The sequence below is a fragment of the Columba livia genome, chromosome 12 (assembly GCF_036013475.1).
Source record: "Columba livia isolate bColLiv1 breed racing homer chromosome 12, bColLiv1.pat.W.v2, whole genome shotgun sequence".
In the NCBI taxonomy this organism is placed as follows: domain Eukaryota; kingdom Metazoa; phylum Chordata; class Aves; order Columbiformes; family Columbidae; genus Columba; species Columba livia.
Genome location: NC_088613.1, coordinates 6,862,774 through 6,878,723, shown reverse-complemented (window position 1 = coordinate 6,878,723; position 15,950 = coordinate 6,862,774). Strand labels below are relative to the sequence as shown.

The following is a 15,950-nucleotide window of genomic DNA, read 5'->3' as shown; positions in this document are numbered from 1 at the left end:
AATTTCAAATCATTTGAAACTGCTGCTACTATTACAGCTGTGCTCCTAAAGCTAAGCATTATAGCACACTCCAGACTTCCAGCTTCGTATGCTAGTGTAATAAACAGATTAACTGTGATTTATGAACAATAAGTTCTGGTTATTTGAAAGGAAACATTACCTCCCTAGACCAATTCTGACAACCAGAGATCTCTCATCATGCAGACAGCTCTTTCCACCTACCTGTAATCATCGGTTTAGAACATCGTTATCAACCTGGGAAACACATCACCACAGTTTTCCAGTGCAAACTTTGTGTATCCAACCACTGCCAAAGGCAGAATATTGGCCCAAATTGACCCAGTGAAACAATTCCTATCTTAAATACACATTAATAAAAAAAAAATACAACAACAACAAAACAAGAAGCTTTCAGAGAGAACTGCTGCTGTGGAAATAGGTGAATCAGAGAAGGATACAGAGAGTCTTTGGTTAGCAGAGCACTAATTAGGCACAGGAATTACAAGACGATACAGAGATTTATTTGTGGTGCTTATTTACTCTAATTAGAATTCTGATATTCTGTTCCAAAAATGAATTCATTCTTTGAGTCCACCCTGAAATGTCAGCTCGATATTTTACGGGCCCACAAGCAAGAGTTCACATTTTCACATGCTCTTTTCACAACACACCTGCAGGTGTTAAGCTGACCACTCCACTCATATCACATTTGACTACTGCTAAGTTGTTGGGCTTTTTTTAGTTTTTTTTTTAGTTTTTTACATTTATTTGGTTAACCCTAATCACTTTTCTCCTGCACAGAAAAGCTGTGCAAGAAGCTAACGCCAAAATCCCTAGAAGCACGGTGCTAAAGCCTGTCCACCAAAGCTCTTCCTACTACTGATACCTGAAAGACTCCTCTGCATTGTCAGACTTAATTGGCTTAACAACACTGGAGTATTAAGCTATTCCAAACAATAAGACACAAGCTCTGCTGGGCAGCGCTGGTATCAGTGGACTCTTCTCAGTGATTAACGTGCAATAGCTCCCACCACGCAGCCCATCTCCTCAGCTAATTGATGCTGCCTTCATCTCGGATTTACTCATGCAAGGCATAATTAGTAAAGATAAAACTTTTTCTACACTTAAACCTCTTTAATAGAATAAAAGAGATTTCAGCTCCCTCACCTTGACTCTAAAGAAGTAACAGCAGCTCGTGAAAAATGAAAAGCCTTGAAGGATTCAGAATAAGAAACTTGGAGAGACAATCGCTGATCTTTTATCTTCTAGACTTCAAGCAGAATCAAGTTCTTCAAAGAAAACCCAATAAAGCCCAGACATTTTCATCATAACAAAATAAATAATTCAGTCATACTTTAGAGGACTCCAACATTAGGATTGGCTATTTGATATATTTGTGGCTTAGGTGCCTCTAAAACTGATTAAAGATAACCTGATAGAAGCTTGCAATGTCAAAACTGCCTTCGTTCCTGACAGATATGAATGGATAGTGTAAATAACTATAAATAACAAAAATGGCTTCATTTATGCCTAATGGAGGATTTACAGCCCTCAGAGTCGCCCAATAGGACTAAGAGTTACAGCTCTGCCTTCATCCTACCGCAGCACACAAGAGGAGATGAACCAACATCCTCCCCACACCACCTGCTCTGCCAGAAGCACCACGGGCTCAGCTCCAGAGGGAGTAAGAAACATAACTCTCCTACGAATACAAGAATACCATACACGTACAGGCAGGTTTATCTGTATTGATTTATATCGGTCTTTCTAGAAATTACACCAATACACACACCCCAAAAGCTCCTCAAATCTCCATAGCCCCTGCAAGCTCCCCTTAGGTACCTAACAGAGCTTCTTCAGACTTCCAGCTGCCATTTGCAGAAGGTTAAATGCCATTGCCTTTGAGATGAAACAGATCAGTCCTGAATTTTAAGCCTACAGGCTTTCACTAAGGGGGATTCACTGCAGCACCCAGCCAATTTTCCAGTTCAGGTAATCGCACTCCTGCCTTCCCAACGTCCCCCACACTTCCAGCCAAGTCCCAGCAGCTCCGCAGGACTTTGTGAGAAATGAGTGGAAGCAATCTCTGCGCCCACGCAAGCGGTGGGCTAGCTAGATTCAGGGTCAGAAACAGGTATACAGCATATCTCAAGATTTACACCACTGCTACTCCACTCCAGCAGCCCGCCCATCACCGCAAGGAGGTGGCAGAGCGGCCAGACATGTCCCAACAGCTCAGCCTTTGCACCACGCACAGAGCGGCTCCTGGATTTGACTCACGTCAACAGCCGGGGCTGCAAAAGGACAACACAAGATCCTGCTCATCATTTGTTTGAGCAATCACTGAAAATAATGAAAGCAACTGTCTCCACAAGCACACTGCATTACAGTAGACAGCTCTCCCATGCCTGTGCTTCCTGCTTGCTGGAAGAGGAAGATTACCAGCAAGTCCTACACAAAGCAATAGGTGCAGAGGCTTTTCTTTCATTGGAGGGTCTTTCTGTGCTTCAGTGTTGCACACTTTCCCCTTTTATAAAGTACCTTTTCACTTGGACAAAGAACTAGGAGTGTATCATGAGAGCTGTATCTGAGCAGCTGCTATAGCTTTCATTTTCTATTATTTACAGTGCAATACAGTCAATATGCAAGACAAGAAATTAAGTGATCGCTCAAAAGAAAATTCCCACACTTGAGAAGCAGGAGGCATCACACCGATGAACATGCACACAGTCCAACCCCAGGGAACAGAAGGGAAAAAAAAGAGATAAAAATCCCACACACAAGAACAACCCTGGTATTTTCCTGTTCGAGTTTCACAAAGCTGAAACATTCACAGATTCAGACGTAATATTTAGGAAATCAATAGGGTCTGTCGAGAGCTTTTTCTATTGTTTTAATAGAAAAACATGAGGTGGTTGCAGGGCCAAAAAAAACCCACCAAACAGTCTAAATCTAAGGTTGAGATAAAGCCAAGTGTAGGCAGGACTCTCGCAGTTTGCCACAGCAGGTTAGTTGCACTAAGTCACTAGTTAATTTGGATGAGAACTTCAGAGCAATTTAGAACTGCCTAGCCATCAGCTGAGAACCTGAACTGAGAAGCGCACATACAGGCAGATACCAGCACGGTTGCACTGCATAACAACAAAAAAACCTGCCCCAAAGAATTCCTAGAGTAAGATTTAACTGCAGTCAAGGCAGCTACAATCCATTTTAACACTGTCAAACGCAGCAAGTTTCCAAAGGATTATATCACTACTTAAATCATCTTCATAATTTTTAAAAATGCCTGTAAGATAAGACCAGGAGCTAATTGTACCATTTAAATTTAGCAAAGGGAGGATTTTTGTTGGAATTTTTCCTTCTTAACTGCAAGAACAAAAAAGCCCAAGGGTCTAAAACTAATAATCTAATAAACTTTGCTAAGTGAACATTGTAACAGATAGGCCTGGATGAGATTTTCTGTAAATGCCAGACAATTTCCCTTGATCTTTATCAGTAGAGATGCTGCTCTAGCTTCAGCGGGAAGAAATTAAATTTGGTGCAAAATAATAACATCTGGGTGAGATTTTCTTTGTCAGAGTAGCGGTCCCTTTAGATGCCAGACTAAACTTATTAAAATTAACTCTGAAGGGTTTCATGCTTGTGTTTGTAATATGAGTGCTTAGGTTGTGTTTCCGTACCAACATACTACCCTGGTCTAGAGACTGGCACCATTACCCATCCTCAGTGCAGGGTCCCCAGCAGACACTGGGAACAACCCGACACAAGAAACACGGGCAGAGCTTTCTCCCCAGCAGAGCTGGCACTGCTTCGAGCTGTCCTACTCCCACGGTCCCAACTCCTGAAGCCACAAGGCATCTGTTCCCAGCTTCAAACAGAGCCACCACACAGCAGCAGGACCTGCAGGGGATGCTCAGGGACCACAGGAGCTCCGATGTCACAAGTATCTCTTCCCTGAACGCTCCAGCATCCCCCCTGCTATGGGCATCATACACCTCCATGCAATGGGCATCCCACATTCCCCAGCTGTGCCAGGGCAGCAGCAATCTTCCTGCAACCAGCTGTCCCAGCACACACCTTGGTGATACAAGATGAAGCCAACAGCATACTGGTGGGGTTTGATGTGAGACATCACCTGCCAGCACCAGCTCTTTAGTGATGCCTAGAGGCAGAAGCCTGTCTCCTACCATTAGCAGTGCCAAAAGACAAGAAATCCGACACCGTATGTTGGGTTCAAGCACAATTTCTATAGCTGGACCAGCCTCTGGCACCGCAGCCAACAAAATACTCCTGAACAAGCAGCAATCAAAAAAATCCACCTATATTAAAAAGTGCTCTTCTGCAGACTTTGAGACTAAACTTAAAGTACATTATATTTGAAGTCTAATAATCTGCCCTGGCAAGTACAAAACATTTTATATGAGGTAATTAAAGCAATGGTTCCAGCTAGGCATTCCTCTTCTACAATGGGATTGCAAAAGATCTTTAAAATTAGTCATGATCTTTTTTAATAACAAGCAGCAGTGAGCAATTCTTCAATTAAACACTTTTCTTCCCCACCACAAAGAAGAATGGCAATTCAGCATACCGAGGCTTTTCAAAGTAACATCAGCTCTGAAAGCCCTGCACAGGAAAAGCGCTCTCATGACCAGGATGGAAATCACACTTAAATAAAATAAAATAAAAATATCAAAACAAGGGATTTAACTCTGTCCAGAAGTGGCAGAAAGTTCAGAGCTAAAGCACCCGATTCTGCTATGCTGTGCACAACCTGCAGTAACACAGGGTGTCATTCCTACACATAACAGAAACTCTAACATTATAATGTCTTTGTCAAATGGTAGGGGAGGAGGTAGACACTATGTATTCCACCCAGGTTATTCACCACCTCTGAAACTACTCCACATTTCCAATGCCTAGGAAACCAATCTCTCATAAATTTCATTCCCATTCTGTTTAGCAGAATTGGAACTTAATGGTCACTGTATTAAGAAGCACTGGGAGAAAAAAAAATACACTGTTACCTCCTCACTAATTTATTTGATCTTACATTGAGAAAAACAACACATTAGACTTTATCAGTCAGTTGTGGACCAGAACAGAGCTTTGCCATAATCTCACCAGCTTTAGAAGGCTTTAGGTCTTGCTGTTAGCAAGGCATGAACAAAAATAAATCAATTATTCTGCAAAAATATCAGCATGAAGGAAAAAACTGCTTGATTGCTCATGCCTTCTTTTTTCAACATTGGCAAAAACACCATTAATAGAGAACAATGGAACCTCAATAGGAGAGCACTCAAACAAGCAATCATTTCACTGCACATTAACCATGGATGGAATAAGTTTTTCTTGTGTAAAGGTCCTAAAAAATTGATTGCAGATATAAGTAATACAAACTGGTGTGTATCCACAGTAGAAAAATACTTGTTAAAGACCAGTTTTGCTAAAAACGCAACACATCACATCATTAGAGAAGGAAGAGAGCGGCCACCAAACAGCGTTGCATTGGGGTCACCAAGCACCCAGACACCCCGGGGCGAGCAGAGCACGAGGGGCAGCGCCTGTGAACAAGGGGCCTCTACCCACCTTCACATGGAACAGCCACCTTTGTTTTGCAGTGGATCATAATAATCAATACACACGTTTTAGTCAGGTGCTTACCAAGCATTACACTGGCTTTGCAAGCAGATCACATTGCTGCAACATGGGCTTTGGGACTGTTAGAATCAGACAAGACAGTACTTGCACAGATAGTTTAATTTGTGGAGAAGTGGGTTTTCATTTATTTTTAAAATTGCACTTGAAGAGGTTTAGACTTTAAATTTACATTTGCTTTTTCAGCTGCGGGAATATTTAGGACAAGCCCTGCTGAGCAGCCATATACACAATCAGGTGTATTATTTATCACAAATAACCATATGTAATATACACAAATATATGAAACCAAGTGAACAGAAAGCTTCCAACCACCTGCTCTTCTGATTGCCCGGCACTGAGGAAGAGGAGCAGAAGTGCCTCCTCCTCCCACCACCTGCCTGGCTCACCCACCACGCTCACCTTGGAAAACAGCAGCGTTCTGGATGACCAGGAACTTCAGCTCCATGCTGGCAGACTGCAGGAGCTGCTCCATGTTCATGCGGGCTGTCGCTTGGTACTTCTCCTCCATCTTCCTCGAGCAGCACGTGAAGCCCTTGGGGACACATACCTGCAGATCCAACCCTGGAGAGAGACACAAGAAGGGCAGAAAATTTGCATTAGGAGGTGGAATTGCTGGGAGTGGAGAAGAAACCAACTCCACATTGCTGCAATTACTATTTGGGCAAATCGATGACATTTCTGGAATTTGTCCTGAGCAAGCGGCTCAGCCAAAGGAGAAGACTGATAATGCAGAGAAAGGATTGCTGAGCAATCGCCCCCGAGAGCTGGTGCGCACACCTGCCAGCACGCTGCGCACTGCGGCTCCCACACGCTCCATCCACCGACGTGCCAGTGCCGAGTGATACGGAGCATTGCCCCGCTGTCTCCCGCCCGCACCCCCGGAGCATCGCCCCGCCGTCTCCTGCCGGGACATCTGCAAAGAGCAGCAGGCAGCCAGAGGAGATGAAGCAGGAGATGGAAAAAGGAGCCAGGATTTGAAGGATTTACAATGAGTAGAGCAATGTGCGTAGCTCAGCACACAAGCTATGCTTGTAATTTGCATAAAGATTTAAAACAACTTAAAACAAATAATAACTGTGTTATTTGCCTGGGATCTCCATCCTTTTGCATCTACAGCAATAACAGTAACAACAGGAGGGCACAACAATAACAATTTACTTTTTCTTTTTAGTGCAGACTTCTAAATAGCATACATCTCCTGAGTCCTCCCAGCAATTTCACCATCCCATCCTTCCTCCATTGCAACAGGGAAAGCCCAAGGTCCATCACTTCACTTGTGCAAGTCCCACTGCAGAGGGACGGGGCCTGAGGCACACCCTGAGCACTGCAAAGGACAAAATTTGAGCAGCAGACATGTGGCTGCAGGAATGCATGGGCAGCACCTCCACCCTGGCACCAGAATGGTAGAGAAATAAAACAGGGGACAATGGCGAAAGGAACATCACTTGCTCCGGCAGTTCAATCTGCAACTCAAAGCACTGGTCAGTGATGCTAAACTTTGGTTTTTGACATTCCCAAAGCTCTCACTCCTGGAAGGAGTAGACAATTTTAAGAGAAGTATTGCTAGCTAAAAGGTGATAAATAAAATCAAGAAAAAAAAACAAACATATTTTGGGTTCACGTAACAGAAGAGCTGGAAGCGGAAGCAACATAAAGTCTCATTCTCAATCAGCTTTCAATAGCAAACTGTGGCCCTCATCATGCAAAACTACATCTAATCTAATGCTGCTGTTAGAAACTGGAACAGTAAGCAACAACTCCATTAAAACCAGCTATCCAGGGCCAGGCAGCAGCAAGAACCTCCCAATTCAGTATCTGCCACCCAGACTGCAGCATGCCCCTGGCTGCAGGAGCAGCTTCCCATTAGGCTCAGCACTGCCTAGAACCAGGATTAGGAAGCAGCCCCCAAGCCAGGGAACAACAGCCCAGACAGGGCTGAAGGCTCCGCACACCTCTCAACCCTCATTCTGACTTCCCTTTTGCTATGGAGGTTTTTATTCCCCTCAATAAAAGCAAGTTTGGTAAATCAGGTTTTTGCTCTAGAAGGATTACTCACATCCACTGTCTCACTAATTACTAGAAAGAGTCAAAACTCACTTTTGCAAGTGTACTCTAGAAGAACAGGATTAATACTAATGTCAGTTCAACCGTGTACCTGCTGAAGAGGAGCGATGCACATCGCAGCGAGAAAACCAGCTGTCAGGGCTCAGCGACAGCAGAAACCCTCCTCTCTCCAGCCCCATCCCTTCCCCTGGCACAGCCTGGGAAAAACAACATTAAACACTTCGTCTGACACGCATTTCACGTGCAAAAGGAGCTTTAACCACTGCAAGTCCTGCCATGGCTGCAAAACAGCACATGGCAAAGGGTGACCCACACCACCATCCCTACCTGGTGCCTCAATTTTCCCTTCTACAAAACAGAGTACACAGCACAAATTCCTCCATCAAGCCCTCCGACAGAATCAGTGCCACTGACATCTAAAGATGGAGGCTCAGCAGTTTGTGAGCTGCCCCATGCCAGAGGAGCACAGCGACAGGTATTTCATGCATCAAAAAAAATAGCAGGGACCATAAGACCACGTAACAGCAAGACACTGCATTAATGAGAGAAGCAGTTATAGAACAGCAAGTTTAAGAGGTTTTTTAAAGTCAAATCTAAGTCAATTTACACCGCAAAAAGGCTTAGCACGGTCCCTTTAACACTACAATACAGCCATGAATTTATTGTTAATACAAACCTTATTTCCTCCTATATTTATTATATTAGGTCACATTTCAAATAAAAAAAAATAGCCTTCCACGATTAATGGAAATACCAATACAGACAATCTGAGAGTGGGCAATTAAGAGAGCTGTGCAAGTGAAAGCCAGGGATAGGAAGCAGCAAGGTCACCTACTCACCTCCCATCCTTCTTTTTAGCAATTAAGCCAATTTCTCCCCTTAAATGGATTTTGCTTTTTGTGAAGTAAGTAAAGAAAGACAGACACATGCTGTAGGAGAGCAACCACAGAGGAGGAGGAAAGAACACGGGAATTAACTCTGACAGCTTAAAATGTTTTACAGAGATAGCCAACTAACTCTGGTGACCAGAAACGTCACAGTAAATGCAACAGGTCAATACAGGCTCTTATCAGCCACCGGGGACAGAGTCCTTCTTGGGGCAGCGTGTTGCTACAGAGAGCCAAGGAACAGGGGCCTGATGCCCATCTGCCGGCTATTTTCCCAGATGGCGAACAGACCCAAGCAGTCCCATCTGTAAGCCCCAGCAGTAAGGAAAGGAGGTTTTGATGCCCAGGAGCCCAGTCCCCCAGGAGCCACTAATGCACCCCACTGACCCCAGCAGACATCAATGACACAGGGACAGAGCTTTTCAGTCAGCAAATATGTTGGGGGTCTATTCATGCCATTGCTTGGAGGACCCTCTTCTGCGCTCCTGCTGCAGCATCACCCAAGAGACCCGGATCCTGCACCCCAAGTGCTCAGACCTGTGCAAGCTGTGGGTGCTCCAGAAGCGTGGTGGATGCAGAGACTTGAATGCTTGAGACGACACCACAAGCTTATGGACCAGACACTAGCATGAATTAAACTGCCACACATTTTTTGGCTGCATAAACACAATGGAAAAGGTCCTGTGAGTCATCAAATCCAACCTGCTGCCTCCCAGTCTACCCCCTCTAGACATTTTATCTAACACAAACACCTCCAGTGATAGCTCTGACTTGCAAGATTGCAAAGCCCATTCCCATGCCTAATGGCCCTTACTGTTAAGACTGTTTTTATCTCCCAGCCCACACACTCCCTCTTTTTCTGAAAGTTTCAAGTCATTACACCTTGTAATGCCAGTCTCAGTCCTTGCAAACAACCTCCTCCTTTTGCTATAAATCAATACAAAATCATTTTTGAAAGAAAGTGTCCCATGAATTACTCCAACAGTTTTATTAAATTGCATTTTGATGCTCACCTGCCAATCCTTGCAAGACCAGTGATACTGACGCAATGCTAGGGACGGGAGCCTGACCCTCCGACACCCAACTCGCATGGGTGAGGAGGAGCTGGATGTGACCCTTCCACAGGCGCAGGGATGCCGGGCACCCTCACAGCGCCAGGCCGTTTATGCCATCTTGGGGAACAGCAGTGTAAATGCTGCAGTGATTGTGCATACACTCCTAGCTGACAGAACCAATCTTCACAGCTGCAGAAATTTCCGCAGCACTCTCCCTCTCGCTCCTTCTTCTGACACAGGGAAGTTTTACCAAAGACTGGCTAGCAGCGAATCTAAAGCATTAAATTTTACTTTGATGTACAATTATTCCCACAGATAGGTGGTTAGCACAGCAGACGTGAAAAACTTTTAAGTGGAATAAATGTCAAAAAAAAAAAAAGCCTGTTGAGATCATCCACAGGCAGTTGGGACTCCTTCATGAGGCTTAAGGAGTGTATTTTGATTTTAAGCATCCCAGGATCGCTCCAATCCTGTCATCTGATACAGGCAGACAAGCCGTGCTTTCCACTGGGGCACACAAGCCTGCCCACCCAGATCCAACAGCAGCTTAAATCAGATTAACATTCCCCAAAAATTCACCCCAGGCACTGCAAAAATGAGAACCTGGCTCTGCTTAGTGTTACATTCCTGCAGCCTTACCCCCATGTGACGGGAGGGCTCTGCTACCCCGTGCAGCGGCATCTTCACCTTCTGCAGTCTGGAAATGTCAGAGGGCTTCATCCTGCCCTCTTAGCTCACCAGTTTGTTAATATTACCCATAAAGCCGCAGCTTTGTGTTAATCTTCTTTCTCTAATTGTTTCACACTCCGCATCATGCTTCAAACAGATAAAAGCAGTGATTCAACCTTTAAATATAGTGGATTTTGCCACAACTGTTTCAATACTTTTTTTCTTTAATTAAAAACCTTCTGTTAAATTATGCGTGTAGGGGCTCATGAATCGGCTACTGGATTTTAATGCTCGGAATTTTTGGGGAACAGGAGATGCAACTGATCAGAACCTGGGTTAAGCGCTGATCTTTTTAAAACCTAATTAAGGAGATATAAATTATAAACCAACCTCATTCAATAGATGATTAAAGTTGGAATAGCATTAGTACTACATAGGATATTTATTACTGCTTAATTATCCTTTATTTTCTATTCCACCTTGTGTTTCACAAGGCAATCCGACTCTTGATTCCCCCCCAAGTCTTACAATGTTGGCCAGACAATTGCCACACAAATATAACACACTATAACATTACATCTTCTAAAAGAAGTTACGGAGAAAATAAAAAGGTTTTACACAGTAAGAGTTTCCTCCTAACAAATGTACAAATGGATCAACAACACTGTCATCAAAAATATGGAGTTAATTTGTGGGCACCCACTCACCACACACATTCATTACAGTCACACGCACAAACTCTACAGCCATTCCAAAGACTCTGAAGAACACCGTTCAGGATGTTGTTCAAATTAACCCCCGGGAAAAAAAATAAACTTAATGATCTCACTATAAAACCACTGCCTGGGGAGGTTACTAAATTTTAGGGTTCTGCTCCTGCTCTCTTAACTATCAAGAGAGCAACTTGCAGGCCCGAAATAATTAAGAACAGAAAACTCAATTATCTAGTAAACTAAGATCTTAAACCACCATACTAAGCTAAATGGAAAGGCTGCACAGGGAGGAGTATCATTAGTCCCACTCAGGAAAAACACGATAATAGAGCAGGAGTACAAAGGGAGCCAGCTCACAAGCAAAGGTGCATTGAGGCCAGCGGGAAGAGTTGGGATGTTGGTACACACCAGCTGTCAAAAAGAAAAGAAAATAAAAGAGAGAAAGAAGTTTGACATGCTCGGCCAGCCAGCTGTCAAGCTTTATACCTCAACTCCAAAAGCAAAAGGTTCTCCTCCTCTGTTTTCTTAGGGCAAATCCATATTTACTTCCATCAAAGAGAATGAACAAAAAGCTAGAAACTGCACTGTGCTGTGGGAGGAGGAAGATGGACCCACCAGCAGATATTTCTGCTGAGAACAATATTCCTCAGCTTCCATGCAATGAGGGGCAGAGGCACCCATCCCCTCTCCCCATCTTAGCAAGGCAGCAACTCACCCCTTCCCCTCTACCCACACACACCAGCCCAATTATCCACAGTGTCACCACAAACACAAAGAAATCCGAATAGCAAAGATGAGAGAAAAAACAGACCGGGAAAAAAAAAATGGAAATTCAAGTTACTGTTTATACCTGAGAAATTATGCAGGGAAAAGACAAAAGGAAGGAGAAAACCAAGACAGGTAGTGTAAGAAAAAAATAATTTAGTTATTAAGTCGCCCCAGCACAGTTATTAAGTCATTGGCTCACGAGCTGGCATGAAGTTTCCACTTCAGAAAAGGCTATGGAAAGTGTTTTCCCATCATGCTGCCTTTGCTCCTCTCCAGCACCAGGCTCCTCATCTAGCTCAAACCGTTGGCATGAATTATTACATCCTCCCACCCCTCCAAACAGTCAGCCACAGCTGACAGTAGTTAGGTCGTGCTGCTCCCCACCTCCAAGCGTGCCAAAGCGTGCTCCAGAGCTGCAAAAACCTGGTCCCCAGGCTGCAGAACCAGAGGAGACCAAGTTTCTGCTCACTGCCTGATGCACGCCTCCAGCTACGATTGCTCTTGGAACATTAATACCGCTCACGAAACAGCACGACACTTCCCTCGCATCTTTTTAATTAAAAATATCAACCTGGTGTGGCTGGGCTCCCCTATGGGAGCACTGTGCCCATGTCCCCCCAGCCCACGCACCACTGATCCAGTAAAATGGAGCTGTGGGACATTTCTCATGCATGTGTTGCAACTCAGCAGCATTTCCTCTTCTTAAGCCTTCAGCCATGACCGCTCTTAATGCAAAATGTGGCTTCCAGGAGTCATTTTTTTCTGTTTGCATCAGGAAACTCCACATTTTAAGTAAGTTTTTTAAACCCTCAGTTTCTCTGAGGTGATATGATCTATAGGCAAAGGTTTTCAGAATTGATTCCACAGTGATTTGTGGCTGGCAACCCCAAAACTGTTTTTTTAATTGACAGATGTATGAAAGGAAGAAAAGCAATAAACAGAAGCCTGGGAAATAGTCCTTGAGTGATGTTCCCCTATTACAGAGATTTATGCAGCTGCTACCAGGAGAAGCAAGTCCTCTGAAGTGTAATTACTACACAGAGTCATGCAAGATGGGCCAGATCTGAGGTATAAGCAAGCAGTCATTGCTGTAATTATGCTCAAGTTTATGTACTTAGGCAAATGTAAAATCCACTTTCTATTTGATATGTGGGAACTTTATCACCATAACAAGCTGGAAGCATTCACTTGAAACACCAGCCCTATTATGAGATATTGATCCAGCTACCCACAGGCTCTGCAGAGAGGCAAAGGGCTCCTTCCACCTCCTGAAGACCAGGGATGTGGACAGGGCTCCCAGGGCAGCAAGAGCACAACTGAGCAACTCCAGCAACCTGAATCCTGCTGGGAAAGAAAATGTCCAGGCAAAAGCTCCAAGAAAGTTATTTCACTGACTCTCACAGAAGCATGGGAAGGTATTTCTTTGATTACGAGCAACAGAATTTGTCATTTTAGTGGCAATAAGAGCAGCTCTTTCGCCTCCCTGCAACTCCCCATGCAAACATTTAATCGCGAAGTATTTCCAGTGCTGGCTCCATGCTGACCAGGAGACTGAGGTCCTGCAGGATGGGGAGAGAAGAAATGCTCCTCCTGCAGCTAGGAGCATGAAGAGTCAAAAATTACATGGGAAGTACAAGGGGATGTAAAGATTGGAAGGGATAGAATCACTTCAGCTGGAAGAGACCCTCAGGATCATCAAGCCAACCATAACCTAACTCTAGCACTGAACCATGTCCGTAAGAACCTCATCTAAACACCTTTTAAACCCTTCCAGGGATGGTGACTCTACCACTTCCCTGGGCAGCAAGGGAGGTGCTTTCTCACCAAGACTTAAATCTAAATTCTCCCTCTATATCTCACAGCTGGTGGTAAGCTGAGGCATCGCTGCAGTTCTACAGAGCAGAAGATTTGGGATTTGCACCAGCAGACAAGACCTCGCAGTCGCAGCCCTGGGCACCCTGCTTCCCCGCTTCCTCCTGTGCTGCAGCAGATTGTTGCTGAAGCAAGTCTTGTATTTCTAGCCTGTGCAACACTGAATACAAGAAACATAACTCAACACATCATTATTAAAAGCAGCTAGTGCTGGCAATGATGTCATTGCACCTCCCCTGCCTGTCACATTTGCCTGTTACCTCTTTCTTTTCATACTTTGATCTCAAGCTTTTCAGGGCAGTTATTTGCTGCTGCGTATTTAACCTAACGCACAGCACCTGAGCTCCCCAGGCAGCTCTGTAACACAGCTATCAAATCCTATCACCTTGTGTACACACACTCTGAGCGCACAGCCACCCACCTGGAGGAGCCGACGCTCCCTAGTTACCAAAAAGCTGAAAAGGGACCTTTAAAAGCCACAGCACTCAGTTATTTCGCTCACATTTTAAAATAAGAACACAGCATATATACTGAAAGAAGCCTTGTAGGATGTAGGTGGTGAGGTTTGGTGCGGCACCACACAGGCGAATTGCACAGCACAGTAACACCTCGTCCAAAGGGGTAACAACCCCCGCCCGGCACACGCACGGCTTACAGAACGCACTGCCGCCTGTTTGCAGCCCCGTTTGCTGGAGCTGTGGCAGCCCTTGAGCTCAGGCTAGGGATGCGGGTCTGGATGCTCCCGGAGGCTCGCTCCAGAGCAGGATTCCCCTCAGATGACAGCTTTGCTCATCACAGCGCTGCCTGGCACACGCTGCGCTGTGGAAAACAGCTCCGGCAGCCCCAGGACCAGCAGAGACGCGGCGGGTGCGCGGTGGCTCCGCTCGCTGGCGGGGCTGCCACGCTCTACCAGGCACCGAGCACCGGATAAGCGCGCCCGGCAGGAGCGAGCGGGCGGCCGGTTCCGCAGGCAGCGCACAGCTCTGCCCGGCAGCAGAAGTTCGCACATAAGCATCCGCCAAGTAATAGATCCCTCCAAAAAAAAAAAAAAAATAAAAAAAAAGAAAAAAAAACACAAAACAAAAAAAAAACCAGACAGCAAGAACCCCGCTCAGCCAGCAGATTTCCATGGCAGGGACGTAACCGCAGACTCCGTTTTAACCCGGAGCGGCCCCCGAAGCGCGGAACCCGGCGGTCGCCGTCACCGAGCGGCCGGCAGCCCCGCAGCCGGGACAGAGCAGCTCCCCGCGGGAGAGCGGGCAGCGCGCACCCGGCTCCGCAGGTCCCGCAGCCGCACAGCGACCTCCCCGCGCTCCCCTCCCGGGCTGCTGCAGCCGTGTCGCCCCGCACCCGAACAGCCCCCGGGCACGGCAAACCGCCACCCTCAGGGCACCGGCGAGCCCCGGGAGGGAACGGCCAGCAAGCCACGGGGCCCGGCGGTCTCACCTGGCACGGGGCTCTCGGGCACCCACTTTGCTCCGGGCTGCAGCACCTGGAAGGCGGCGCGGACCGAGCGGCAGGCGGCTTCCCCCGCCGGTTGCGCACTCCGCGGAGCGCCGAGCAGCACGGCCAGCAACAGCAGCAGCGCTCCGCCGCTCCCCGACATCCTCCCGGGGCACCGGGGCGCTCCTCTACACCCCACCGGCAGGCATCCCCCCGCGGGCCGGCTCTCACCGGGACCAGCTGCTGCGCACCGGAGCTCAGCGCCGGGACCGGGACGGGCTCCGCGCGCACCGCCCCAGCCCGCCCCGCCGCGCGCCCATTGGCCCCCCCCCCGAGCCGGCCCTTGAGCTGATTGGTGCCCGCTCCGGTACCGGCAAACTTGCCCAGAGCGCGGCACCGCCCCGGCGCTCATTGGCTCCGCGGCGCGCGCGGGAGGCTGCCCCACCCTGCCCCGCCCGGCGCGCGCCCCACCTGCCGCACGAACAGCTGCGGCCCCGTGCACGCGCTGGGGTGTGGCCGCGTGCACGCGTTAGGGTGTGGCCGCGTGCACGCGCTAGGGTGTGGCCCCGTGCACGCGCTGGGGTGTGGCCCCGCCGCTGGCAGCAGCTGCTCCGCGTTCGCGCGGGCCCGGGGACAGCAGCGCTGCAGGGTCGCGCCGGTCCGGGTGTCGCTCTGGCGCTTCCCCCGGTGCTGTCTGTGCCACCCGGCCCGGTGCCACGCGTGCGTCTGGCGTGGGGTGCAGAGGCTGCGTGGTCTCTGGTTTGCACGTACACATGGAGTGCGAGCTCTTTGTGCTGTGTCGGGAGTAACTAAACCATGTG

General features: G+C 47.1%; 1 protein-coding gene across 1 annotated transcript in view; it reads right to left on the bottom strand.

The window, feature by feature from the left end:
* Positions 1-15,438, bottom strand: part of GPC3 (glypican 3) — a 149,189-nt gene extending 133,751 nt beyond the window's left edge. The window contains exons 1-2 of the mRNA XM_065077611.1: positions 15,133-15,438; positions 6,058-6,219 (exon numbers count right to left, since the gene is read on the bottom strand). Coding sequence (XP_064933683.1) covers positions 6,058-6,219; positions 15,133-15,292 — 322 coding nt within the window. The 5' untranslated portion in view covers positions 15,293-15,438. The remainder of the gene's footprint in view (positions 1-6,057; positions 6,220-15,132) is intronic.
* Positions 15,439-15,950: the final 512 nt, after the last annotated feature.